We start from the raw sequence: 26,378 nt of genomic DNA, 5'->3' as shown, positions 1-26,378 counted from the left end.
TGTTGAAACTTCGCCCCCGGGATCCTGAGCCAGCTGTCATGCTCCACTACCCCTGAGAGCTTGCAGGAATGTTCCAGGGAAGTTTGACCCATCTTCCCCAGCTCCAGCCACTGCCTTTCTTTGGTTTCTTAAAACGCTTCCTGGCATTTACTTGGTGCAGAGCCCAGGCATTTCTGACGCGGTGGTGATAGAACCCCTGGCTGGGGAGGAATGCATGCTCTTTGAGAAGGTGCGGGACAAGAGTCCCAGAGAACTCCCCAGGTGCTTTATGAAAGCAGAGGCTCAAGACACCTCTACATCAAGGCCAGTTTCAGCACAGTGCTGTTTATACAACAGGCTTTATTGAGATTGTGTCAATACAGTCAATACCATTGTTTTTCTTTTCAAAAAGAAGTTCCATTTTCTTTGATTCCCAAGTGCATTTTTCCCGAATCTCCTGTGACACAGGGCACATAATAGGTATGTAGGGAACTAAGCCTCCTATACCAGGTTAGAAATGAAATTACTAATGGAAAACATTTAAACCTTAATCTTTTAAAAAAAAAATGAGGAATTAGAATACAAAAATGCACAAGGTGATGTAGTTTTCATTGTTAAAACCTGACACAGTTTATCAAAGCTAGTCAGTTAAGTGGACACCTGGAACTAAAGTCCCATAAACATTTTGGAAACACCACCCACCTCTCCCCAGAGGCTTCAGGAATGACACTTGGCAGAAACTCAGTTCTGTGAAACAGCTCCTTTGTTTTTTTTTTTTTGGCTCCCCGTACCCTCAGGGCCCTGGACTTCACTGGGAGCTGGCGCCTTTCCACCCATCAGAACCCTTCCTAACAGGTCAGATGGCAGACTCAGTAAGGATGCTGAGCAGGTGGCCCCATGAGGTATGATTTAAGACTTGGTTCCCATGGTGCTGATGGATGAGAAACCCACCAGGAACCCTAGCCCAACCTGCTCTTGAAGTGCCACTCGGGCAGATTTGGGTTTTCTTTTCTCCTTTTGAAAGTTAAAACGAGCGGTCAAAGGGTCTGCTTGATTTGGAGAAGTTGTGGGTGGGGAGGAGGTCAGCCCAGGGGCCTGAGGGAGCCACAGCCTAACACGTCAGAAGTCGGTGATCAACCTCCTTCCTCAACATGGGCAGGTGGGGTGAGGGCCAGAGCTGCAGCACGCCACGCTGGGTCCTCATCTCAGCGGTATCCACTCAGCTTGAACTAGGGGCCAAGGGAAGGGAAGGAGGTCTTGCCTGTTTCCTGCAGAGGGGAGCTCTGATTGGGGAAAACGGCAGTAACACCCACGTCATCCCAAAGGGGCCTTGGCACCCTTCTTCTCAGGGCCTCAGTCTCCTGCGCCCTAATCCTGCTTTGGACAGGAAATTGGAACCAGAGAGTGGAAGGAGAGGAAGCCCCTGCAGATTAACCCCTGGAGTCGATGCACACCCGCCATCAGGCTCTCACTAAGGAGAAGCGGGCGGCTGTCTTCATCCACGAGCTCGTGTGCACCTTGTTCTGTGGGTGAACAGGAAGCTCTCGGCCATGGGGCTGCTGGGGGTGGGGCTGGCAAGCACCCCTTACAGTTTTGTCTGAGTAAAGTGGCTCTCCCTCAGCAGGTGAAAGGAGAGAGGAGGAACACTCAGGCTCACTGACTGCCGGCCCTGCCTCGTGCCACCTGTGGCGGTCCGCAGGGGCCTGGGCGGCTGCCCTCACGCTGAGCAAAGCCAAAGCTGGTGGGTGCAGCCTTGGGGATGGAGATGAATGTGAAGAACGGCCATCCTGCGCCAGGCCCACGCCCCTGCCCCTCACAAGCCACTGTTCTCCGTGGCTGCGGCCTGAGCAGTGAGTGGGGGTCGGCACTGCCTAGGAGCCAGGAGGAGCGGTCACGCACCCGTACCCACTGGGGACAGGCCTGCATCCACAGCCCCACCGCTAGGGTTGCAGTCCTGACAGGGTGTCCACACTGGCCACCATGGTCCCCCTCTTCTCCCTTCCCCTGGAGAGAAACAAAAACTCTTCGGGAGATCCATCACCTTCAGCTGGAGGTCCCAGGGCTGCTGGAGGAGCCCCAGCCAAGAACTGAGGGAGGCCACGCCCCATCCCTTGAGCAGGTGCCCTTTGGGGGCCAGCAGGCTGGGCAGGGCTTGGGAATATGTCTCCCCGGGGGAATGGAGGGGGCCGCTCAGCCCCCTCTCACCACTGACTCACTGAGAAGCAGCCTCCTTCACCGCCCGGCAGAGCCCAGGACTCAAGGGGGCAGGGGTCTCCACCAGCCAGGCCGAACGTCCGGGGCCCTGCCAGGGGGCCAAGCAGGGCAGGAATGGGGGCACAACCCCCACCACTGCACAGACACGTGGGGGAGAGGAACTCAGGCCAGCTTCTTCCAGGAAGAAACCTCAGCCTGCGTGGAGAGAATCCAAGTCAGTCTCCCCAGGCTGAGGCCGCGGCCACCTTTGTGCCCGCCTCTGTTTCAGTCTTTGGTTTTTTTTCTTTAAATGGAGGTTCTTGGTAAGTGAGAAGGTCTCTCTACCGCTAAAGAGGAGGAGGCCAGGGCAGCACGGGTTATGTGGGACATAGCAAGAATCCCGAAAAGGAGGAGTGGATGTACTCGGTGGAGTAGAGGCCATTGGCCTGGTCTGAGGGCATCTGCACCCAGACCTGGTCGTTGGGCCGCAGCTGCAGCACGGCCCCGCCAGACGCCTGGTCCAGGTAGCCCTTCTTGTACTCGTCGTAGGTGTACGTGGCCGGCACGTTGTTCTTGTAGAGGGCCACCCACACGTTGGTGCCCTTGACATGCACGTGGTAGGCGAAGTAGTAGACCCCGCCCACGGGGCAAGTGAAGATGCCCGTGGCCGGGTTGTAGCCACTGTGGCCGTTGTAGAGAGTCCGGTCAAACTTGACGGGCATGCCCGAGGCGGGGAAGGGCGAGGTGAGCACAGCGGTGAAGGCGGGCGTGGCATGGGCCGACAGCTCCCCTAGCCCCAACTGGGGCTTCACCCCCTTGCCCAGCACAGCTCCCTCCACGCCACCGTTGGGCAGCTGCAAGCCGGCGATGCCAGTCTCGTCAAAGGCCCCCGGGGCTCCGGGAGGGCCGGGGGGGCCAGGAGGCCCAGGAGGGCCCGTGAGTCCTGGGGAACCTGGCACCCCGGGAGGCCCTGTCGGCCCAGCCACGCCAGGTTCCCCCACTTTCCCCTCTCCAGGGGGCCCCGGCAGGCCTGGTTCGCCCTTCAGGCCTGGCAGACCCTGGGGCCCGATAGGGCCAGCCGGACCCTGGAGTCCTGGGATTCCTGAAGGGCCCCTCAGGCCGGGCTGTCCAGGGAGCCCCAAGTCACCCTTCTGCCCCAGGGCTCCTGCCGCCCCTGGTCCTCCAGGGCGGCCCGTGAAACCTGGCTCACCTTTGGGCCCAGTCGGTCCAGGAGGTCCATGAGCCCCTGGAAGCCCCCTCTCTCCTGGGAGCCCAGGTTTCCCAGCCAGGCCACTAGGCCCTTGGTCACCCCGAATGCCAGGCACTCCTGGGGGTCCTATAGGCCCAGTCTCCCCCTTAGGCCCAGGAACCCCACGTCTGCCAGGGAGCCCTGCAGACCCTGGAAGTCCAGGGGGCCCCCCAAGGCCCTGAGGGCCCTGTTCCCCTGGCTCCCCATCCTCACCTGGCTCGCCCCTGTCCCCCAAGAGCCCTGGGACCCCAGCTGGGCCCCTGTCCCCCTTGGGACCTGGCAGGCCTGGCATCCCATAACCAGTAGGGCCTATCAGGCCAGGGGGGCCCCGGGTCCCTGGTTCCCCTTTGGCTCCTGGTGGACCCTGTGGCCCTGGCAACCCTGCTGACCCTGGTGCCCCCACCCCATCCACCCCAGGGGGCCCCTTTGGGCCCAGAGCCCCAGGCTCCCCTCTAGGTCCTGGCACCCCAGGAGGCCCAGTGTCACCCTTATCTCCAGGGGCCCCAGGAAGCCCATCCAACCCTGGTTTGCCTAAACCAGCCGGGCCTGGGAGACCTGGGGGCCCCGGGGCACCCCCCTGCCCTGGGGCTCCAGGTAGCCCTGGCTGGCCCACTCCATTTTCACCTTTGAGGCCTCGATCACCTGGGGGCCCAGGCTCTCCCTGGGGTCCTGGCTCCCCCCCAAATCCTGGAGGCCCGGGAACCCCCTGGGGGCCTGGTTTTCCAGGAACAGCAATGCCTGAGGGCCCAGGGAGGCCAGGGGGCCCTGGGGGCCCCCGGAGGCCCTGGTCCCCTCGAATTCCTGGCTCCCCCCGAAGCCCCGGCTGCCCTGGTGGTCCAACCTTGCCTGGGAGCCCTGGGGGACCAGCCTTGCCCATCCGGGAGAAGCCAGGGGGGCCGGCGGGGCCAGGTTGCCCGTGGAGCCCAGGTTTTCCGGTGCCTGGTTTTCCTGGGAAGCCAGGAGGGCCGGGGGGACCCCGTGGCCCAGGCTTTCCAGGGGGTCCAGGCTCTCCTTTCAGGTCCATCGGCAACAGTGGTAGAGGCATTTCTGAGAGAGAAAAAGAAAAAAGGCAGTCAGGGGCCTGGCCAGTGGGGCCAGGGGACCCATCTTCCCACTCCCTAGCCAGCATGGGGTCCAACTTGAGAAGTTAGGGTTCTGTACCTGCTCATGAAGACCACCCTGGTCCTCCCTCCCTTCTCTCATGAAAGACGCAATTTAGGGGTGGTCTGGTGGCGGTCTTGGGAGCTGCAGGGTAGCCACAGCCAGGACTCCTGGTTCCCAACCTACCCAGGCTGGGCCTCCCTTCCCCAGCAGCCTCTCATTCCTGCGGAACTGTGGTGGAATGGCCACCAGGTGGCACCAGCAGCCCTCCTTAGAGCCAATCGGCGCCAACCCTTCCTATTTCCCCACAAACCTTCCCGCCCCTCCCCTACCCAAAGACCACCTCCGCCAGCCAGCTCCACCCCACTTCCGGGCGCTCTTGGGGTGGGAGGCCCTGGACCCGCATCAAGAAGCAAGTGGAGATGGGAAGGTCTTTGGTGGGATGGACGGGCTGTGGCTGTGAGGGGCCTGGGAAGAGCCGGTGGAGGTCAGGAGACAGGGAGCTGGGGGGTGAGGACGGGCCGAGGCGGGGCGGGCGATGCTCACCCAGGTACTGGCCCTTGCCCTCGCGGAAGGGCGGCCCCACGGGGCCTTTGTGCATGGGCTGCACGTACTGCGCCGGCGGGTAGCCCGCGGCCCCAGCGGCCCCACCGCTGGCGGCCGCCCTCGGCCCGCACCCCAGCAGCAGCAGCAGCAGCAGAGGTGGTGGCAGCGAAGACAGGGGCGTCAGAGCCCCCTGCATGGCGTCCGCGGGCGTGCTGCGGGGAGGAAGGAGAGAGGCCGTCAAACCAGCTCATGGGTGGTTTGGCACCAGGCCCAGGAGCTCACAAAAAAGATGAAAATTTAGTTATTATTCACAAGCAATTCTCAAAGTCTCAGAGTCTGCAGAAGTTACTACTAAACCTCTCCTAACCCTGCCCATAGCTCTCTGTACAGGCAGGGGTGGGGGTGAGGTTCCTGGACAACAGCCTCCCAAACCATTCACTTGGCAGCCAGATGCCCTTCCAGAGCACCTCTAACCTTGGCACAGCCCTGCCAGACACTGTTTGATGATTACACACCCACTACCACGTGCTGGACTGGCTCTCTGCCAGGCATGAGGCTAAGCTCTCCAGCATGGGAGCTCACTTAATCCTCCCAGCACTTTAACGAGGTATTGTTACTGTCATCTGCATTTTCCAGATGACAAAACTAAAGCAAAGGTCTCTAGGAAGCAGCACTGGGATTTGCCTAAGGTCTGTCTGACCTCACATTAAGTCCAGGCTTTTCTGGGGTTCCCCACCATCTTCTGGATCGAGTCCTTTGTGGGAATTCCCTGGCTATCCAGTGGTTAGGACTCAAGGCTCTCACGGCCAGTGGCCCAGGTTCGATCCCTGGTTGGGGAACTAAGATCCCGCAAGCCTCGAGGCCATTAATTAATTACATATATATGTATGACTTCCCATATATGTATGGGCTTCCCTTACAGCTCAGCTAGTAAAGAATCTGCCCGCAATGCTGGAGACCTGGGTTCGATCCCTGGGTTGGGAAGATCCCCTGGAGAAGGGAAAGGTACCCACTCCTGTATTCTGGCCTGGAGAATTCCATGGACACGACTGACTTTCACTTCACATGCATATGTATGAGTCCCCTCGCTGTTCACGTGAAACTATCACATTTTGTTAACCGACTATACCCCAGTACTTCCCAGGTGGCGCTAGTGGTAAAGTACCTGCCTGCCAATGCAGGAGAGATAAGAGACACAGGTTCCACCCCTGGGTCGGAAAGATCCCCTGGAGGAGGGCATGGCAACCCACTCCACTATTCTTGCAGGGAGAATCCCATGGACAGAGGAGCCTGGTGGGCTACGGTCCACAGGGCCGCAAAGACTCGGACACGACTGAAGCGACTTACATGCACACCCCAATACAAAAGAAAAGTTTAAAAAAATTATAAACAATAATTTTTGTAAAAGTCCTTGGTTCCCAATGTGGTGTTCTAATCACTGAATCAATATCTCTGTCTCCAACTCTACCATCTATTGCCTCTTTCTCTGCTGCTCCCCTCCACCATACCTTTGCCCCAGTCACCAGGCAGCCTCACATTTCCGGGCCTTTGCACCTGCTGTTCCTCTGCCTGCAGTGTTCTTCCCCTCACTCGTCCTTCAAGACCCAGGGAAGCTGTCACTCCTTCCTCTACAGAGTTAACCCCTCACTCCAGTGTCCTGACCTAGCCCTGTCTCAGCATTCAGCTCAGCTCTGAGAACAAGGACTGAGTTAGGAAGAAAAACAGGCTCCAGATTTGGATAGCCAGCCTAAATCCTTCATTCACCAGGTAGGGGAGCCTGAGCAAGCGATGTCCACTCTGTGAACTCAGTTTCCTCATCTGTAAAATGGAATAACATGTCCACACTGAAACGTGTACATGAATGTTCATATTGGCATTATTCATAACAGCCAGAAAGTAGAAACAATAGATGTACATCAACTGATGAATGGATGGTGTGGAATATTCAGGATATGGAATATTACTCGGCAATAAAAAGAGGTGCTGCTGCTGCTGCTAAGTCGCTTCAGTTGTGTCCGACTCTGTGCGACCCCATAGACGGCAGACCACCAGGCTCCCCCGTCCCTGGGATTCTCCAGGCAAGAACACAGGAGTGGGTTGCCCTTGCCTTCTCCAAAAAGAGGTGAAGTACTGATAAATGCCACAATACAGATGAATCTTGAAAACATCACCAACTGAAGAAGCCAGGCACAAAATCATATAACTCTATTTGTAGGATGCGTTCGCAATAGGTAAATCTTTACAGACAGAAAGTAGTTAGATGAGTGGTTGCCTAGGGCTGGGGCAGGTAGACAAGGGGAGTGATTATTAATCACAGGGTTTCTATTGGGAACCCCAGTGGCTCAGACAGTAAAGAATTTGCCTGGAATGCAGAAGTCCCAGGTTCCATCCCTGGGTCAGAAAGATCCCCTGGAGAAGGGAATGGCTATGCATTCCAGTATTCTTGCCTGGAGAATTCCACGGACAGAGGAGCCTGGCAGGCAATAGTCCATGGGGTGGCAAAGAGTCAGACATGACTGGGTGAATAACAGACACACACGGTTTCTATTAGGGGTGATGAAAACGTTCTAAACTGATTGTGATGATGGCTGCATAATTCTGAGTACCTTAAAAAACTCTGGATTCTTATATTTTAAATAAGCCAATTGCATGCTATGTGAACTGTATCTCAATTAAGTTCTTTTTAAAAAACTAGACTAGGACTTCCTTGGTGTCCAGTGGGTGAGATTCTGTGCTTCCACTGCAGGGGGCACAGGTTTGATCCCTGATCAGGGAAGTTCTGCATGCTGCAAGGTGTGGGGAAAAAAAAAATAATAATAATTAAAAGCTAGGCTAGGAGATTTCCTGTTGGTCCAGTGGTTAGGACTCTGAGTTTCCAGTGCTAGGGGTCCAGTTTTGATCCCTGTTTGGGGTACTAAGATCTCGCAAGCCTGGAGATGTGGCAAAAAAAAAAAAAAAAGAATTTTCTTTTCAAGCTAGGCTAACAACCTGCTTCTCAGGATTGCTGTGATGATCAGAGTTGGTACCTCAGGGCGGGTACCCATCAATATCTGCATAGGGGACTAGCCTGACATTTCACACACCCCAGAAAGGTCCCACTTGCCCTGGCATCCCTGCTCTGGGCTCCTCTCACTCCACCCAGGGGCTCTCCACACCTGTGTGTGGCTGCAGGAAGGTGTGGCAGTGGGCTGTGCACATCCAGGGATACACCTGGGGCTGTCTGGAGCTGCAATGCAGTATTCTTCCAAACTCAGTATCATGTGGGCTTTGCAGGAATGAACGTGGGGCTTTGGGGCAGGATGGTGAAGCTGCCAACCCAGCTCTGCCATCAACCTCCCTGTCACCTTGGGCAGGTCTTCAGCCTCCCTGAGCCCAAGCGTAATATTAACACCTGCCACCTAAGGGCTCCCTGGTTTCACATCACTAACCCTCTCAATGACCTCCGACCAGCTCATACAATTACTGTCCCCTATTTTATAGATATAGAAACGGAAGCTTAGACTAAGAATCTTGCCCAGAACACCTGCCCTCAATGCAGGCCACCTGCTCTGTCTGCACCATGACTGGTTCTAGGCCTCCTATTGTGTAGGCCTGGCCCTCAGTTAACTGCTGACGAGGCTCTGGCCAGGCACTGCCCCAAAGTTTGACTTTCTATCCACATTCAGCCCTGCAAGGTTCATCGGCCCTGTTTTACAGGTGAGGCACCTGGAGTGCGGTCAGAGCCTAAACCCAGGCAGTCTGACTCTTAAGCCCCAGCCGCTAACCACCGTACCATGAGGCCTCTTGAGAGCGGGATAAAGACCCTCCTGCCCTGGCCACCTGAGCTGGGGGAAAGCGGGATCCTCATATATCACAGAGCTAGAATGTTCTGCCTGGAAGGGGAGCAGGGGGTTGGGCAGAGGGGCAGACCTTGCAGTAGGAAGCAGGAGGAGGGGAGTGAGCAGTTCTGGTCTGAATGGGCCAGAGGGCGAAATCACGGCACCCCCACAGGAGGACTCAAGACAGCCCTGGCTCCAGGGAGGACTTCCCTGTAGCTCATAAGGTAAAGGATCTGCCTACAATGCAGGAGAGCTGGGTTCGATCCCTGGGTCAGAAAGATGCTCTGGAGAAGGGAATGGCAACCCACTCCAGTATTCTTGCCTGGTGAATCTCATGGACAGAGAAGCCTGGAGAGCTATAGTCCATGGGGTCTCAAAGAGCCAGACACGACTGAGCGACTAACACTGCTACTATTACTACTGTTACTACTACTGGGGAGCCTTGGTCCTCTTCCCGTGCTGGGTGAGGCCTCACGGAGGCGGGGGCTGATGGAGGCTCAGCTGGGAGGGTGTCTGCGATGGAGAGAACTGTAGAGGGGCACAGGGCATCAGAGGAAGGGCCCCCCCAGTTCAGGCAGGAGCCCAAGCAGGGCCCCCTGCCAGCTCCCCACTTCTCACTCCTCCTTGGCAAGGCGGGTCTCCAGGAAGCATCCCCGCCCTACGTCCCCGTGGCTCCCTGAACTTGCCCCATCCTGGCACCTCCTGCTCCACGGAGGTGGGGTGGGACCCCGGAGCAGGTGTTTCCTCTGGAGCGAGGCGTGTCTGAGTGAGAATGACAGCTCACACCTTCTCTGGGGCACCGCCTAAGTGCTGCGTCACAGTTCGCGATTGATGTAATTCCCACCGGATCCCCGGGAAAGAGGAGCTATGGTGCCTCCTCTTCCTATAGACGAGGCGTCTGAAGCTGGAGACAAGCGGGAGTGAGGCGCCGCCCCCTGGCAGCCAGGGTCTGAGCGGAAGTCTGTTAAGAACCTGAGCTCTTAACCGCTGGGACAGACTGCCTCCAGGGAGAACGTGCCAGAGAGCACAAGCTAGACAGAGGCAAACAGACTGAGAAAGGGAAGCTCTTTTCCAACTCCAAGCTGCCTGTGGGTTTGAGGAGGGAAAACTTACTCCAGCTCTTAAAGGGGAGGCGGCCATGCCAGTCCAGGCTGGGGGTGGCGGCGGGGGGCGGGGGGAGAGAGGAACTGGGAGTGGAAGTGTACATATCACAGGAGAAGGGGGCTGCAAAACGATGGCCCCGGCATGGTGCCACATGGCTGCCCAGGTGGGAGGGACTGCCCCCCATGCCAGCCACCAGCAGAGCCGAGGGTGCCTGGGCGCCCCTGCCTCCTGTTCACGGTCATCCCTTTCTCGCCGCCCCCAACCCCGCCTGCCCCTGCCGCAGGCTCCCCAGGCTTTCTGGCCGCTGCACGTGTTCCTTCCCTCGGTTCCCCCTACTGCGTCCCCACCTCCTGCTCCTCCTCATTCTTAGACGCCGGGAAGCCTACTGGATGCCTCCCTGGGCCCCACTGACACCCGTAGGGCCCCCTCACAGCTTCGTCTCCCTCTTTGGCGTTTCTCTTCTCTCCCCGCTCCTCCCCTCCCCTCCATGCCCAGCCCAGGACTTGGCTGGCACAGAGATTAATGGATGATGAACTCAATTTGCTGTCAGATTTAAAGATCACACGAATAACACTCAGACCTTGCACAGATAAGTGTCACACGGCCCTGGAAGCCCCTTCTTCAGCCCCTCAGAGGGGCTTATGTGTCAGCTAGAAAGGAAACAGGTGGGACATTCACGTGGCCTCGATCAAGAAACTTCAGCTAAGAGCTGCCCGCTTGGGGAACAGGGGCACACAAGGAGGAACAGCCGATCCACTTGCTTGCTTGCTCCTGGTCTCCCCTCATGGAACTGGTTGGCGAGAGCTCTGAGGCTCAAGCCTGGCTGGGCTGTGTGACCTTGGGCAGACCGTCACCCTCTCTGGTAACCTCTTAGGAAGGAAGGCAGGAGCCGAGGCGACCGGGAAGGGGCGGGGCTGACAGGGGCAGGAGGTGGGATGCAGAAGAAGACGCTGATTCAGGGGATGGAGCGGTGGCGGCAGCAGGGTAGACGCGGTGTTTGGACAGCTGCAAGTCCTTAACGGGGATTTCCCCCCTTTTCAACAAATCCCCGTAAAACAGCATTTTGTCCAAGTCAGCGTTTTGTGGCAGCCTGGGCCTCCTCCGGGGGCGGCAGAGGAGGTTGGCTGGGAGCGGGTAGGGTTCCAGGGTCCTTCAGACCAACGAGAGGGGAAAAGGGAATAGACCCCAGCAGGAAGAAGCGGCATGAATACAGACCCTTCTCTCCCTGGACAGGGCTTCAGGAGCAGAGGGGCCTTAGCAATGTGACCCCTCCCACCAGTCCTCTCTCCAAGGGTCCCGTCCCAGAGACGATCAGCAGCCTGGGGGTGGGGGTGGGGGGCAGGTGATCTTGTGGAATTTAAGGGCCTGCCCCCTCCCCATCCCACTGCACACGTGAGCTCTCAGAGGTCGCGATGCAAAGGGGGGCCTGAGCGCGGGGCGCAGGTTCCCGGCGGAGCGTGCAGGGGTGTGGCCAGTGCGGCCCTGGCCGACCCCCGCCTCCCTTCGCCCCCGTGGGTGGATGGAACGCAGCTCTGCGCAGGCTCCTGCTGCTCCAAGCCCCCTACCCCAGAAGGGCGGCTGCAGCTGAGGGAGCCGCGGGAAGCTCAGGCAGCCCCGGGGCCTGGCCAAACCACAGGTATGTTATGAGACGCTTCCTGTTGTGGAGACATTTCTGCGGGATCGGCTGCCCCGCTTGCTCCTGTCTCCCCACCGGCCCGGCCGCGCTCTGTTCTCTTCCTGGGTCTCTGGCCCTGACCCATGTCTCTCGGTCCCTCTTTCTCTCTCTCTAAGCCCAGTCTCTACCACTTCAACAGGTGAGCAGCATCAGGCTCTCCCTATCAGGGGCCCAGCCCTGGGCGGGGTGGGGGGCCCTAAGGCCCTTTACATTCTGACTGCCCCTGAACTCTCATTTCAGCACAGCTACTTTCCAGCTGTGTGGTCTCAGGCAAGTAACTTAACCTCTCTGAACCTCAGTGTCTTCATTTGTGAAAGGGTTAACTGACATGGTCTAAGCCATCGGCCCCTTCATGCTGCCCTGTTCTGCTACCCTGATGGCCAGAGAGTCCTCCCTTCAGTCTAACCTTAGTGCCTCCTGCTGCAAAGCAACATCTCCGCCAACCTTTGAAAACCTCAGGTGACTTGCTGCCAAAGGCCAGGACCTTGTGAAATTCCCTAAAAGTCAATTATCTGGGCTTCTCAGCCTTTTCTCTGACTGCTCCTGAGATGCTGCTGACTAGGGGTCACACAGCCTGCTCAGGCCAAGGACGGAGTTATGGATCTTGGAAAGAAGCAGAGGAACTGCCCTCCTCACCCACTGGGCATGATGCCCACCCACCCCACCCCCCGCCACGACTCCACACTTCTCCAGGGTTCCTGAGCCCCCCATCCCCCACCTCTCTCCCAGCTTGCAGAAATCAGGAACCCTTTCCCATCCCCCTTTCCTGAGTCTCAGATGAAAGGGGTCCTGTCTCCTACTCAAGGTCCCCCCAGCCCCTCCACACCTCTTCCTCAGGGCTGGGTTGGGGGGCTCACTGTCTGTGGGTGCCTCCCCCAGTCCCAGCCTCTGCATCCCAGTCTATACAGGCCTCTCCCCTGCCCCAGGCCAGCCTCATCTTTCTCCAGCCCTTCTCAGCCAAGCTTCTTGAAAGAACTCTCTCTACCCCTCACCCTCTCACCTCGTGTGCTTCCTTCTCACCAGCACTGCCTCCTGCCTTGTGACCCTGCTTTCCTCCTTCCTGGAAAGGCTCCTCCTCAGATTCTTCTCTGCTCCTTCCCTCTGCCCACTTTGCAGACCCAGGCTTGACCCCAAGGAGCTGGCTCAGACCTCTTCTCTTCTCTCTGGATGTTTCTCCTACAGTTTCTAGCTCTCCCCAGCTCCCACAGTTCCAATCCCAGCACCAGGGACTCCCATGTCTGTTTCCAGCTACCACTCCCCTGAGCCCCAGACTCTTGAGTTCAACTATGAGCCAAGTATTTTCTCCTGGCTGTCCCTCAGATACCTCCACCCAAACTGCTGTCATTATCTTCTCCCCTATTACATGCTTCTTCCCAACTCCCTGGTGCCCAGGCCAGAAATTAGGACATCACTCCTGACACTTCTGACCCTTCCTTCCTTACGTGGAATCTCTCTAGCCTATACACTGCCTTAGCACAAGTAGGAAAGGCCAACTTCTGTCCAGCCAACTCGGGCTTTCCTCATTGACTTTCTGCAGCGTCCTTGAACAGTAACCGACCTGCACAACTGTACATGACAGCCCTGTTCCTTCGCCCCCAAACCCCCAATCCAATCTTGCAGACTGTCTCCTCTGTTTCTCTCACTTCTCTTCCTTCCCCTCCTCCCCCATTCTCTCTGTCCTAATACAGACCTTGTATTCTCCCAACACACAGCCCAGAGCCGGGCACATTCCAGCCATTTAGTAAAGGTTTGTTAAATTGCCAGATCCTCACCTGGATTATCAAAACTGTTCTCTCCCACCCCTCAACCTCAGCTTCTCTGTCTTCCTCAGAACATCCTATAGATACTCCAACAGTGCTTCTCAAACTTTAGTGTGCATCACACGATTTTAAAAACACAGGCTCCTAGCCCATACCCTCAGGGATCCTGATTCAGTTGTGGAGCAGGGCCCAGCATCTGCAGCTCTAACAACCGCCCAGGTGATGCTAATGCTGCCTGTATGTGAACCACACTTTGGCACAGCTCTGCCATGGCCCTCCCCGCTCTGGATTCTCCAATGACTCCCTAGTACCAAAGTGATAAATCCCATGTTATTCTGCAGTTCATGTGGCTTACTGGAGAAGGTATATAGTCGTCCCTCTGCATCCACGGGTGATTGGTTCCAAGACCCCCCGTGGATACCACAATCTATGAATGCTCGAGTCTTTTATATAAAATGGTGTGGTATCTGCATATAACCTATGCACATCCTCACATATACTTTAAACCATTTATAATACCGAATACAATGTAAATGCTATGTAAGTAGTTGCTGGGACACAAGGTAAACTTAAATTTTGCTTTTTGGAAATTTTGGGAATTGGCTTTCAAGTATTTTTGATTCACAGTTGGCCAGATTTGAGAATGGACGTGGAACGTGCAGATACAGAGGGCTGACTGTACTTTAGACTCAGTGGTAATGCGGATAAAGAAAGCAGAGAGGATGGCAAGATCATAGTGAGGTTGGCAAACCCATGAGACCACAGCTGGTAAGGAGACACACTCCAGGTCTAAGAGTCATGTTTGGGAACCAGCTTGTTGTGGGAACCATGTGGGTGATTGACATGCCCACCTGTGACCCTTCCGCCACGTCTGTGTCTCTGAATCCAGATCCTCATCTTCCTGTGTATCTGAGGCATCTCCTGGTAGGTCTCTCTCCTGTCTCTGTCACCATCCCATTTGCCCACCCTGTTTGTCTTCCTCTGCTCTTTCGTGCCTTATACCCAGATCCTGTTAGAGTTCCAGGCTCTGAAATCTCTAGCTGCTGGTCACTTGATGGGAGCCTCCAGAAGGCGAGCATTTGTGGCCTTAATGCTAACGTCAGGTCTGGGGCTGACCTCCCTAGATGATCCCTGAGCAGCCCCACAAGGTCTGGGTGGAGACTTGCGGGGTTCAGTCCCCATGACCTCACTGTCCTGCAGGTCACTGAGACTCTGAACCTCTCAAATTTAGATGTGCAAGCATGAAGACTGTTTCGAAGCTAAAGAGCTACCTGGAATCTGAGAGTTGGGGGATGGAGGGAGGAGACTAGGCTGGGACAGGGCTGCCTGGAGAACACCCTATCATCCAGACTGATGGCAGGACAGGAGTGTCGCCTCTGCCCACCTTGTCTATACAATCAAGTTTCAGTTCCACCAAGAGTCCCAACACCCCTCACCCCTGCAAGTGAGGACCTTAGACCACAGGGGACCTCAACTTGCAAAACAGCATTGGAAGGAGGTTTTAAGGACAGATCAGAGTTCAACATGCCCATAAAGGCAAGAGATGGTGGAATACTCCAAATTGAGTGGACAAAGAAGACTGAGGGGCTTCTAGGATGGATTATATCTAAGAGGCAGAGAACCTGTGGGTCTGAAACTTAAGAGGGAGCGATATAGGCTGGAGATAAAAATAGGGCTTCATTGGTGGTGTTGCTGCAGCCTGGATGAGGGCCATGGGCTCACCTTTAGGGAAATCACCTATGTTTAGAGGTGAGAGGAGCACCAGCATCCTGAATCCAGACACCCCAAACTTCTTGATGTTTCCCTGTACCCACTGCCCACCTTTGCCTGCACAATCCTGTTTGCGTGAATTGCCCTTTCTTTCTTTCTCCTCTAGGTGGTGGTGGTTTTGGTCACTAATTCATGTCCGACTCTTGTAACCCCATGGACTGTAGCCTGCCAGGCTCTTCTGTCCATGGGATTTCCCAAGCAAGAATACTGGAGTGGGTTACCATTTTCTTTCTCCAGGCAAACATGTCATTCCTCATTTAAGACCCAGTTAAATGCCTCCTCCTCCAAGCAGCCTTCCCTGCCTCTCTCAGGCAGAACAGCTCCTCCTCCAGGGCCTGTCTTCCCCAACACCCATCTTATCCTTAGCTGGGGCTCAGCATATAGTAGGTGCTCAGTACAGTCTGCAGCCTGGGTGCTCTAACTCCTGGCCTCTGACAACCCCACCTCCAACCTCCTGCCAGCCTGCAAGATGGCTTCTCATAGGGTCCCTTTTCCTTGGTGGCTCTTCCAGAGTCCTCAGCTCTCTGCTGGAGGGGGCTTGGGCTGACCTCCCTCCCTGAAGGCGACTAGGCCCACTTCCCAGGCCACCAATCTCTGCTCATCTCTGAGGCTAGCCAGCCCACTACTACCCTGGGGAGGAGCATCTTGGGGGGCAACAGAGTGTCCAGGGAGGTAGGAACAGCCAGGTGGGGGCAGATGAACCAGAAGAAGCTGGGCAGCAGACAGGAGCCAGGGCAGCCGTGTATCCTCAGGCAGGTGGCCAGGGGACCAGCCCTTCCTCGCCAGGGGCTCAGGCCTCAGCTGGTGCCATTGCTCACTTCCCAGAAGAGGCCTTGACCTTTTGAGCGAGACCGGACATTGGAGGGCCACCAGACCCAGGCACCCCCAGGCCCTAGGCTGGGCCCCGCCTTCTCAGCCGCCAGTCCCCTACCCCACCCCCACCCCACCGCCTTCTGGTTCACATTTGCAGCCTTTTCCGGAGCGCCACCCGCCGCCCGCTGCCTCCGCACGCCTGCCAAGATTCCTAGGCCTTCGCGGCTTCCCTGCGCGGTGGCGGCAGCTTCAGTGTCGACAGGAGAGGCTGGGTTGGGCAGGGAGGGGGCCCGGCGGGAGCCCGGCCAGGCCACTGCACCCAGGCAGGCCAAGCAAACACGGCCGCGCCAAGGAGCTGGGGCGAAATAGTTCACAAATGAGAAAAAGCTGCTTCCGAGTTGGGCCGGAGGGATCTGAGGTCACCTGCAAGAGGGGCTGCCCGCTAGGACACCCTGAGTCGGGGAGGGGCTTCCGCGGCAGCTGGGGGGAGCAAGGGCAGATGGCAGCAAGCATAGGCCGCAGGCAGCCTGGGATACTGAAGAACCCCTGCCCCCAAATCTAGCTTACCTTTCAGGTCGGAGGGGCCTCTGAAGGTCCCAGCAGAGACAAGGCCTGAGAATTGAAAGAGGGAAACTGAGGAAGATGCCAGGAGCTGGGGAAGCCTCCTGCCCTAACTCACAGCCTCCCTAGGGCCTACCATGGGCTTTTTGCCAGGAGCTCCTGCTGGAACACTGGCCCCCAACCTCAGTCTCTGCTCAGGGAGCCAAGATGTGTGCCCCGCCACCGACTTCATTCATTCCATGCACACTCAGCAATGCCCACATGGGACCTGGCCCTGAGCTGCTGGGATTCTTCCTGTCCTAGGGCCTAGGCTGAGGAATCCCCTTCTCTGTGCCAGGGTCCAGTCTGAAGAAGTCCCTACACCCTGCCAGACCCTAGGCTGGGGTGGTCCCTACTATAGACTAGGGTTCTACCTGGGGAAGCTCCTACTGGGTACGGAACCCAAGGCTAGGCCTTGGCTCCTAGGCTCAGTGCCCTGCCCTGCCCTGAACTAGCACGAGGCATCAGACAAGTGGCCATCACACAGTTGACCAAGGTCTCTGGGCCATGGGAGTACACAGCAGGGAATACTGCCCTCCCTTGAGTTTCCCTAGAAGACTTCATGTAGGAAGGGGCTGGATCCTGAAGGGTGAGTAGGAGTCTGACAGGCAGGCAAAGTAAGAAAAGGAATCTCAGGCAGTAGGGAGCTGCTAGGCAGGCACAGGGAAGGCCCAGAGTGCCATGAGGTTGAGAGGATGAGCGGGAGCTGAGAAGGCCGGGCCAATTTAGTGGAGAGCCTTAAATGCTATGCTTGCGTTTCTCTGTGAGGCAATGGGGAGCCATGGATGGTTGTTCAGCAGGGGACATGATGTGGTTACAGCCCTCGATGGCCAGGTCCCCATTTCTGGCTCAATCAACCATGGTACCTGATGTCGTAAGCCCTAGTCCAGGTCACACAGCAGAGCTGGGGCCGCAGTCCAAGCCCAGACATGAATCCCGGGTGGATGGGGAGGGGATGCCTAGCCAGCCCACCTGGCAGGGAGGCCTGCCAGCCGCGTCACTCTCTCCCCCAGCTGCTTGCTCGCCTCTGCCCGCTCCCATGGAAACTCTGACATCCCAGCCCTCTCCCTGCACAAGCAGCCAGCTGCCGGAGCCAGCAGCTCCTAGGCCCTCTCTGCAGCTCAGCTGAGCCCTGCCCCCATCCATGCCACTCTGACACCGTGACCCCAGAGGTGGGTCATGAGGCTGCTCTCTCTGAGGGCCCAGCCTAGCTGACGGAGCGTGGGTGGAAGGTTCTCACTGCCCAGCTTGACCCTGGCTTCTCTGGCCCCAGTCCCCACCCTCACTGTGAGGCTCAGGAAGAGGAAGTGACTTATATTGGATCTGGGCTTTTGAAAGATGAACACAGATTTAACTGGGTGGTGGTGGGGAGAGGTAATCAGTCCAGGCTAAAGTAGCAGCATGTGTGAGGGTATGGAGGCATGAACGTTGTAAACATAATTGAAATAAATAAATGAACTAACTAATCATAGCTGACACTTATTATGCACCTACTGTGTGCCAGGCTCTCTGCTCGTGAACTGTCTCATGTAGTCCTCAGACCAACCCAATGAAGTATATGTTCTTTGTCTTTCCTTTTTACAGAGTGGGAAACCAAGGGACAGAGAGGTTAAGTAATTGGTCAAAGGTCACACAGCTCATGATGGGTAAAGCCTAGGCTGTTGGTGCCAAAGCTTGGGCTCCTGACCTCTCTAAATACAGATGGTTTGAGATGAGAACTGGATGAGGTCAGCCTGAGAAATGCCTTGAATATCAGAATCAAAGACTGATACTGGGAAAGACTGAAGGCAAAAGGAGAAGGGGTGGCAGAGGATAAGAAGGTTAGACAGCATCACCGATGACATGAATTTAAGCAGACTCTGGAGACAGTGAAGGATATGGGGTCACAAAGAGTCAGACAGGACTTAGCAACTACACAACAACAGCAGCATCAGAGACCCCAAGCACAGCTTAAAGCTGGCTCTCCATGCCCTTCACACATTAGCCCTTAAGAATAATGGTCTCTAGAAATCCCAAGTATAAGGAATTCCCTGTCAGTCCATTATTTAGGACTCTGTGTTTCCATTGCTGTGCCATGGGTTCGATCCGCGGTCAGGGAACTAAGATCCCACGAAATGCACAGTGTGGCAAAAAAAAAAAAAAAATCCCAAGCATACTTTATGCACCAGACGTAGCACTAGGCATGTTCCAGGCGTTTTTATCATGCTCTCCTGTAACCCTGTAAGGCGGGAATTCTATTGCTTTTTTGAGGAGGAGGGTTGAGGCCCAGAGAGGTGACATCCATTCTCCATGGTGAAGCACCAGGGCTAGGATCTGAACCTTGGGGCTTGCCAGCCCTCAAATGGCCAAAACCCGGTTCACTTGGGCTTCCTGGAGACTGCCGCCACGGTAATGCTCCCCACTTCTCCACCCTCATCTGTGCTGCCTCGACCCAGACGGCAAGAGAGACCAGCAAGGCTGGCAACAGAGTGGGCCGCTCCTATCCCGGGCCTCAGGAGCCCACTCCAACTGACCAAGGCTCCTCAGTCCTACTAAGTAGGAAGGTGGGGCGGGCGGGTGTGCCAGGGCAGGGCCTGAGCCCGCTTCAATGGGACTCTGTTCTTAACCTGCGCTCTCAGCTGCCTTCCCTAATCTCCTGAGCCCCTCCCCTGGCGACATCGCCTCCTTGCACAGTGCCTGCCTCCAGCTAAATCCCAGACCAGAGGTGGGTGGGACAGTCTGCACCTCCTTGTCCCCCACCATCTTCTGAGAGCTCAGGCTCCCTAAGGACACTGGCCAGGGCCCCAGGCCCGCTTCCCCATCCCAACTTTCCAAACAGAGGTGTGGATTGATGGCCAGGAGGCGAAGAGTTGACTCCTCCCAGAGCAGGGCTCATGGAAGAAGTCTCTGTTTTCTGAGCCCTTACCGGGAGCTGGCACTCCGCTAAGAGTCCTGCTTAAAAAATCATGACAGGGTATGAACCGCTCTGGAGCCCAGCTGCTCACATTCCTCTCTCAGCCCTGCCTCTTACTAGCAGTGACCTCATTCATGTGTGCCTCAGCTTCTTCATCAGGAACGTGGGAGCAATTCCTACTTCGCCGAGCACTGGAGCGGATGAAGGGCGGTCATTTCAAGTAGCCGACTTCCACCAGCGCTGGGCATTAAGGGAACATTCGATATACGTTTGCAATTATCATCGTCTCCATCGCCATGATTGGCCTCCCCCAAAGCCCTGTGTGAGATTAAATTAGAAACCCTATTTTACAGATGAAGAACCGGAGGCTCAGAGACAAGTCACTCGCCCAGGTCTGCCAGCCAGCCCGTGGTGAATGATGCCAGAATTGGGACCCAAGCCCAGTGAGTTCACAGATGATGAGGGCAGCCTCGCGGGTCCCTGGAGCTGAGGGCCAGCGTGCGTGCGTGCGTGCGTGCGTGCGTGCGTGTGTTGGGTTTGGGGCGGGGGTGGGGGGGTCCTCCACAGCCCCTCAGCCCCTCCTGCCTGACCCCCAGGGGCTCCGCTGCCCAAGCCCCTGCCGCCGCTGCAGGAGGGGGCTGTGCATTCCTGGCTAAGCAGCCGGATTTGCTGTGCTCCGGGAACTATGAAAAGAATGTTTGCCACGAGCTGAGCCGTGGTCGCCTGTCAGAGGGAGCGTGGCCTGGAGGGCCCACGCAGAGCTGAGTGGCGGCCAGCAGCCGCCGCGGTGGGAGGGAAGCAGGCTAGACGGGAGAGAGATCCTGGTTAGCGAGGACAGTGGACGCTGCAGGGGGCTGGGGACCGGAGAGTCGGCTTCCTGGGGCCTTTCGGGAGAAGAGAAAGGACCCCTCCCCACACACAAGCAACACTGCTCCTCATCACAGGCTCCAAGGAGATCCGAGGAGGCATTACTGGCCCATCTCATGGATGGGCTTATGGAGACCCAGGGGGAAGCTCACTGCCATGGCAGAATTGAGACCCGAGGCCGGGACCCCTTCCTCCCAGAAACCACCTGCCCTGACGGGGCCTACCAGGTCCACAGAGCATCCTAAGATATCAGAAAACACCATGCCAGCCCTCACAGTCGTAGCCGCGCTTCCAGCCTGACTTTCTCATGATTACTGCTCCCCACGTTCCCTGTCCCTCAAAAAAGTACCTTGTGTATGACAGTGCCTGGCACACGGTGGACAGATGAGAAATAATTAAGTTTCCATTCCCTTCCCCCACAAACCGAGCCCTGGAGAGGGCAGGAACCCGGGAGGTCAGCGAGGGAGGAACATGAGCTGTACATCCTTATGGACCTAGGAGCAAATCCCAGTTTGACACTCCGAAGAGGGGCGCTTGGCCAGGTTACGGGCCTCTCTGAGCCCTCCACTTCTCCCTCTGTTAAATGGGCTACCGCCCTTTGCCTTGCAGCAGAGTAATAAGGACTACATGAGATATGCAAACACAGGTCCTGGTGCATCGTGGCTGCCCAGTAAACTCTTATTGTTACTCTCCCCCAAGGGGACAGAAAGAATTGAAGTTAGAGAACCTCTGATGACAAGGTCCCCTCCATCCTAGGTTCCGGATGGCCCCTGTGAGAGGAGCACAGCCTCTGCAGGGAAGGGAAGCCGGCGCCCAGGGTCCCATCCTCGGGGCTCAGTTCCTCCACTGGCTGCTGTGTGACCCTAGGCGAGTTCCTCTCTGAGTCTCTGTAATCCCGTCCAGGAGATGAGCCAGCAGTGCTGGCATGGCTCTCTCCAGGAGGCAGTAACCCTCTGCCACCCACTTCTTCTACCCTCTAAGAGCCAGAAATCTCAGCCTGCATGGGGACAGTCACCTCTCAGTTCAAAACTTTCCAAGAATCTGAATGGAAGGAGGGCCAGGCCCTCCCTCATCCCTTCCCAGGATCCAACCAGAGGGGTGGAACAGACTCTGATCAGAAGTCTGGGTGAAAGTTCTTGGCTCTGCACCCTGATTATGTGTGACCTGGGATTACTCCTCACCTCTCTGCAGGCAAAAGGACCCTGGAGACCAGCATTAGCGTTCCCATTTTATAGATGAGGAAACTGAAGCATAGAAATGGGAAGACCCTTACTCAGAGTCACATGGAAAGTAACCCCATCTGAGTCCCAAGATCAGCTCTTCCCCTCACTGCACATGCTGCTTTCACTTAAGACCCGCTGTCCACATCCCACCACCCTGGAAATGCCCACATAACATAGCAGGCCTGAAATGCCCTTTCTGGGACCAGGACTTCCCTAGCTGATATCTGGGCACACTTGTGCACACACATGGCCCCACACACCCACTTAGGCTTCTATACATACATACTCAGGCCTCACAGACACTAACTAGCCCCCAGACTCATGGCCATACTCAACAGTCAGGCCCCTGCACCTAAGCATACCAGACCCTGGGCTTCAAACCCACATCTCCCCTTGATCTGCCTCCTCTGGGGTCAGACCACAGCCATTCAGAGCACGGTTCCTGGCCCACCCTCTCCTCACCCCCACAGTCAAGCATCACTGAGGCTTGTCCAGTCTCTCTCCTTATTCCTCTCCATCTGTACCTTCCTCTTATCCCCATGGCAACCACTCACCTCAGCCTCTATCATCTTCCTCCTCAAACTCTTGTCCAGCCTCCTAAGTGGCCTCCTTGCCCCCCAGAGCAACCAGCGTGATCCCCAATTTGCACCACTCTGCAGCTCACACCCTTTCTCTGAACAAGGTCCTAGGAAATCTGACCTCAAAGTAGCTGTCAGTCCCTCCACCTCACTCCCCCACTGTGTGAACCGTGAGTTGTGAGCCGAGCCGGCAAGTACTCACCACCCCCTGAGAGAACTCTGCAGCTTCCCACCTCCACACCTTGGCCTATGCTGTTCCTTCTGACTGGAATGTCCTCATTTACCCTTTCCTCCCTCTGCACCTGTCAAAGTTCTTCTCCCTGAAAGCCCCAGCTAGAGTTACCTCTTCGCTGCCTCTCCTGATGGCCCCTCCACACACACTTCGGCTTACAAGGTGCCTCCCCCCATGTACCTCAGTGGGCACCCTGAGACACAGCTGCACCCCATATGAGAGGCTGCTGCGCCTCTGTAAGTGCCTGAGGCCACAGATGGGACTGGTTCATCTGAGGCCCCACTCTCCTACAAGGGGAGCCCCATGCCTGCCACTGGGGGGCCTGGGGTGGGCTAGGGGACCCAGTAGGGCAACCAGCCTTCAGTCTGGCTCAGACCCGGAGCAGGGGAGGAGGTGGGGTGCTTAGGCTGACAGCCCTCTTGGCTATCTGCCTGCCCCTTCTTGCTAGGAGATATATTCACCTCCACTTTTCTCTCCTCTTCCTCTGAGCCAGAGAATAAGCGGAAACTCATTTTCACTGTGATAGAGTGAAACTGGAGAGAGAGACCCTACTGAGAAAGCGTGTGTCTGTGTGTGTGTGCGCGCGCATGTGTGCTGTCCTGTCTGAGTGCGTCTGGCTGGGCCATGTGGGGCCTGCCATGTGTCTGCAGGAGTCCGTGTGGGCGTGCGTATGTGCATGCGTGCACATGCCCTGTCTGTTGTTGCAGCGTCTGTCGTGGTGTATGTTTCAGTAGAGCATGTTCTGGTGTGTGATTGTGTGTGACTGTCAATGGGAGGGAGTGTAGCTATGCAGCTGTGCATGACTCTGCGAGTATGTCTGTGGTGTGTCCTCGTTACTGTTTTGGGGTAATTGCACGCCCGAGGGCCTGTCTGCATTCACCAACCCAGCAAGGGGCCAGTGGGGACGGCTATGCACTGACCGAGACCACCAACTCCCCGCGCAGAGTTGCTGCCCTCTGCATCTCCGCTTCTGAGGTCTAAGTGGGCTCCCGGAGGGCTCCCCATCTGCTCAGGGCAGTGAGCGTCAGTCCCCTGAGAGGAACCCCAGACTCCCTAACCCTCCAGCGCCCCCAGGTCTTCCAGACACCCAAGGCAGCTCCCTGGGAGGTTGCCTTCACTAAGGGCGCTCCAAGGAGGAGGTGAACCCTACCATCAGACAAGCGCACAGATCTTAGCAAGAGACGCTGATGGCAAACAGGAGGAAGGGCTTCCGGGTTGCCAGGGTCCCCTGAGGGAGGTCAGTGGTATTTCTGTGTCAAAAGCCTAGCACGTTCTCACACACACCGAGGACCTCACGTAAGCACACACTGATTGACACACACGAATGACACACCGACAGACACTCGCTGTCCCCCTCACACCCCACAAAGGCACACACTGACAGGCTCACACACTGCACACACACAACAAGCAAACTCCGAGGGTCTGCCCTTCAAAGCTTATGACTCCCAGGCTCCTCTGGCTGAACAGTGTCTCCCCACGGCCCCCCACCAACCCCAGGGGAATCCTATGGTCACTATGTCTCCAGCCCCAGGACAGACACTGGGGAGGCAGTTCTGGGGCCCCCAGATCCCAGCTCCTCTGAGTCAGGCACCAGCCCCCCTCACCCCTCCGCAGGTCTCAAACCTGAGCTGCAGCAAGGTGTGGAGCCTCTGGCAGAGACAGCCTTCAAAACCCCAGTCTCGGTTTGGGGGATGCTGTTAGGACACCCCGAATAGGAGGGACTTGGGGGCAGAAGCAGAAAAAAAAAAAAAAAAAACGGGAAACCGGGAGGTGGCCAGCTAACTAGAACCAGCAGAGAGATGGGGAGAGGAGAGCCTGAGGTCTACAAGGGGTTCGGGGGGACTCTAAGGCCCCTGCTCCCTCCTGACCCTGAGATGGAAGCGTTGTCATCCCATTTCACAGGTGGGAAGGGAGACTCCCGGAGGTGAAATGACTGCTCCGAGCCACATGGCCAGGGATTCCACCCTGGGCCTGTCTGAAGCTGGGAAGGAAGGGAGGAGGGGCTCCCTCGTGCCAGCGCCGACCCCCGGGCCGAATCCCCCATCCCGTCCTCACCCCGGAGTCCTAGGCGCCGGCCCAGGTGTCCCCGACGGTTTCGGGAGAAGCGTAGGCCGGGTCTTGCCCTCGGAGCCCCCAAGCCCGGCAGCCGCGCCGCCTCCTCCCGCTTACCTGCAGGGGTTGGCCGCCGGGCGCCGTTCCTGGCCCTCGAGGGCGGCCCGGGGCGCGCGGGCTCCAGGCAGGGGCGTCGTCGGGGTCCGCGCCGGCGGGGCTCCGCGTCGCTCTGCCGGCCGCCCCTCGCGGCTGCCGGAGTGGGCGGGCGGCGCGGGGGGGCCGGGGCGGCGGGAGGGGCGCGGCGGGGCGGGGCCTCCTCCCTCTTTCCACAGCCGCCGCCAAGGCCCGCGCCCCGCCCGGCCGAGCGCGCGCCCAGCCCGGCCTCGACAGCCGCCTCCCTCCCGCGACCCACTCGGAAACCCCCACCCCGCGATATCCCGGGCAGCGCAGCCCCCATGCACCCTCGTGCCACGCACATTGTGCCAGCGTCTGGGGCCCCCTGCACTCTGGGCCACCCGTCGAAAGGAGGACACAGACCCAGACCTGGCGCCGGGGAGGGCATGGTGTGCTCAGCGCGGGGAAGGGGCGGCACCGAGATTGTGGTTTAGTGGCTCAGTCATGTCCCACTCTTTGCGCCCCCAGGGACTGAAGCCCACCAGGCTCCTCTGTCCACGGCAAGAATACAATCGCGGTCTGTGTCTCCTGCATTGGCAGGCGGATTCTTTAGTATGGAGCCACCTAGGAAGCCCAGCACAGGGATGGTGGGCCATACGTGAGCAGTTGTCGGAAGGCTTCCTGGCAGTGGTGACCTAGCCCGAGGGCCAGGACTTAGTGGGCTGGCGGGAGCAAGGGCGCTGGTCATCTGCGCATTCTGGGTTTAGGGACGTAAGCCTGCGTGCACACAGAGGCGGGCAGCAGGATCTTGTAGGCCATGAAGAAGCTGGTTAGACGTCACTTCAAGGAAATGGGGAGCCACTGAAGGCTCTGGAGCAGTGCAGTGAGGTGGTCAGAGTTGCATTTTAGAAAGAGTCCCCTGACTTCTCTGCGGAGAAAAACAGAGGCAGGGACGCTGGAGGAGGCTACTGTTCAGGAACTAAGATCCCACATGCCCAGCATGCAGCTCCCCAAAACAAACAATGAAACAACAGCAAGAGGAGTCAAGGAGGTGGAATAGGCAGGATTTGGAGGCGGGGGCAAAGGACCTAGACCTAGAAATGAGGACAGAGTCTAGGTTCCTGGCTGGGCAGCGGGGAGCTGGTGGCTCGGAAGGAAGATGGCCGGATGTACTTGGTTGCACACCCGTGTGGGCTTCCAGGTATCCAGCAGAGTTCTGAGCTAGAAATAGGAGCCCGTGGTATACAGATGGTAACTGAGGCCATGGGAGTGATGTTCAGGGAAGAAGTGCTCAGGCCAGGGCCATTAACATTAAGAGGACATGCAGGGGGAGGAGAGGTCTGCAAAGGAGATTTGGAAGGTGGGACTGGGAGTTGGGGAGAAACCAAGAAAGCAGTGACTCAGAAAGCAAAGGCAGGGTGTTTCTAGAAGGCCAGGGAGGCCCAGGGTCAGATGTCACAGTTCTATGGGACTGGCAGGGGCTGGTGGTTGGGTTTGAAGGAACAGGAGTCAGGCAGCAGAGGCCAAAGGAGTAGCCATTGGGGAGGAAGTAGAGGCAGGGAGTGCGGGGAGGAGTTTTAGAAGGTATGTTGGGGTGAGGGGGTGTGTATGTCTGTCTGTCTGGTCTAAGTAGGAAAGACCATCCACAGGTCCGGCAGAGAAGCAGGAAGGGCCTACGGCTGTCTGTCTCTGGGTCTGGGCCCACCTCCATGGCCCCCTCCTTCTCCCACTGCCTGCCCTCCAAGGGCCTCCCACTTTGCTGTCCCCCTGCCAAGGTACACACCAGTCCCGCCACTTCTAGACGGGGC

At 57.3% G+C, this 26,378-nt stretch overlaps 1 protein-coding gene across 4 annotated transcripts; it reads right to left on the bottom strand.

The window, feature by feature from the left end:
- Positions 1-322: 322 nt before the first annotated feature.
- On the bottom strand, positions 323-24,717 carry COL8A2 (collagen type VIII alpha 2 chain). Of its 4 annotated transcripts, XM_027537835.1 has the most exons (4): positions 24,574-24,717; positions 16,576-16,620; positions 5,069-5,280; positions 323-4,468 (listed from the first exon to the last, which is right to left on the bottom strand). In XM_027537835.1, exons 3-4 carry the CDS (start codon positions 5,262-5,264, stop codon positions 2,550-2,552), a joined length of 2,115 nt encoding a protein of 704 aa, XP_027393636.1. In that variant the 5' UTR covers positions 5,265-5,280; positions 16,576-16,620; positions 24,574-24,717; the 3' UTR covers positions 323-2,549. The 4 variants fall into 4 exon arrangements, with proteins under 4 accessions (XP_027393636.1, XP_027393637.1, XP_027393639.1 ...); XM_027537836.1 differs by lacking the exon at positions 16,576-16,620 and having other exon boundaries at positions 24,574-24,701; XM_027537838.1 differs by lacking the exons at positions 16,576-16,620; positions 24,574-24,717 and adding an exon at positions 22,146-22,273.
- Between the last annotated feature and the right edge of the window lie 1,661 nt (positions 24,718-26,378).

This window comes from Bos indicus x Bos taurus, chromosome 3 (genome assembly GCF_003369695.1).
Source record: "Bos indicus x Bos taurus breed Angus x Brahman F1 hybrid chromosome 3, Bos_hybrid_MaternalHap_v2.0, whole genome shotgun sequence".
NCBI lineage: Eukaryota > Metazoa > Chordata > Mammalia > Artiodactyla > Bovidae > Bos > Bos indicus x Bos taurus.
Note: the sequence above shows the minus strand (reverse complement) of the source record. Positions and strands in the feature narration are given on the sequence as shown.

Excerpts from the sequence above, each read along its gene's own strand:
- COL8A2 (XM_027537835.1), bottom strand. The coding sequence starts at position 5,264 with ATGCAGGGGGCTCTGACGCCCCTGTCTTCGCTGCCACCACCTCTGCTG. Across the intron at positions 4,469-5,068 it reads GGGCAAGGGCCAGTACCTGG|AAATGCCTCTACCACTGTTG; the intron begins GTGAGCATCGCC and ends TTTCTCTCTCAG.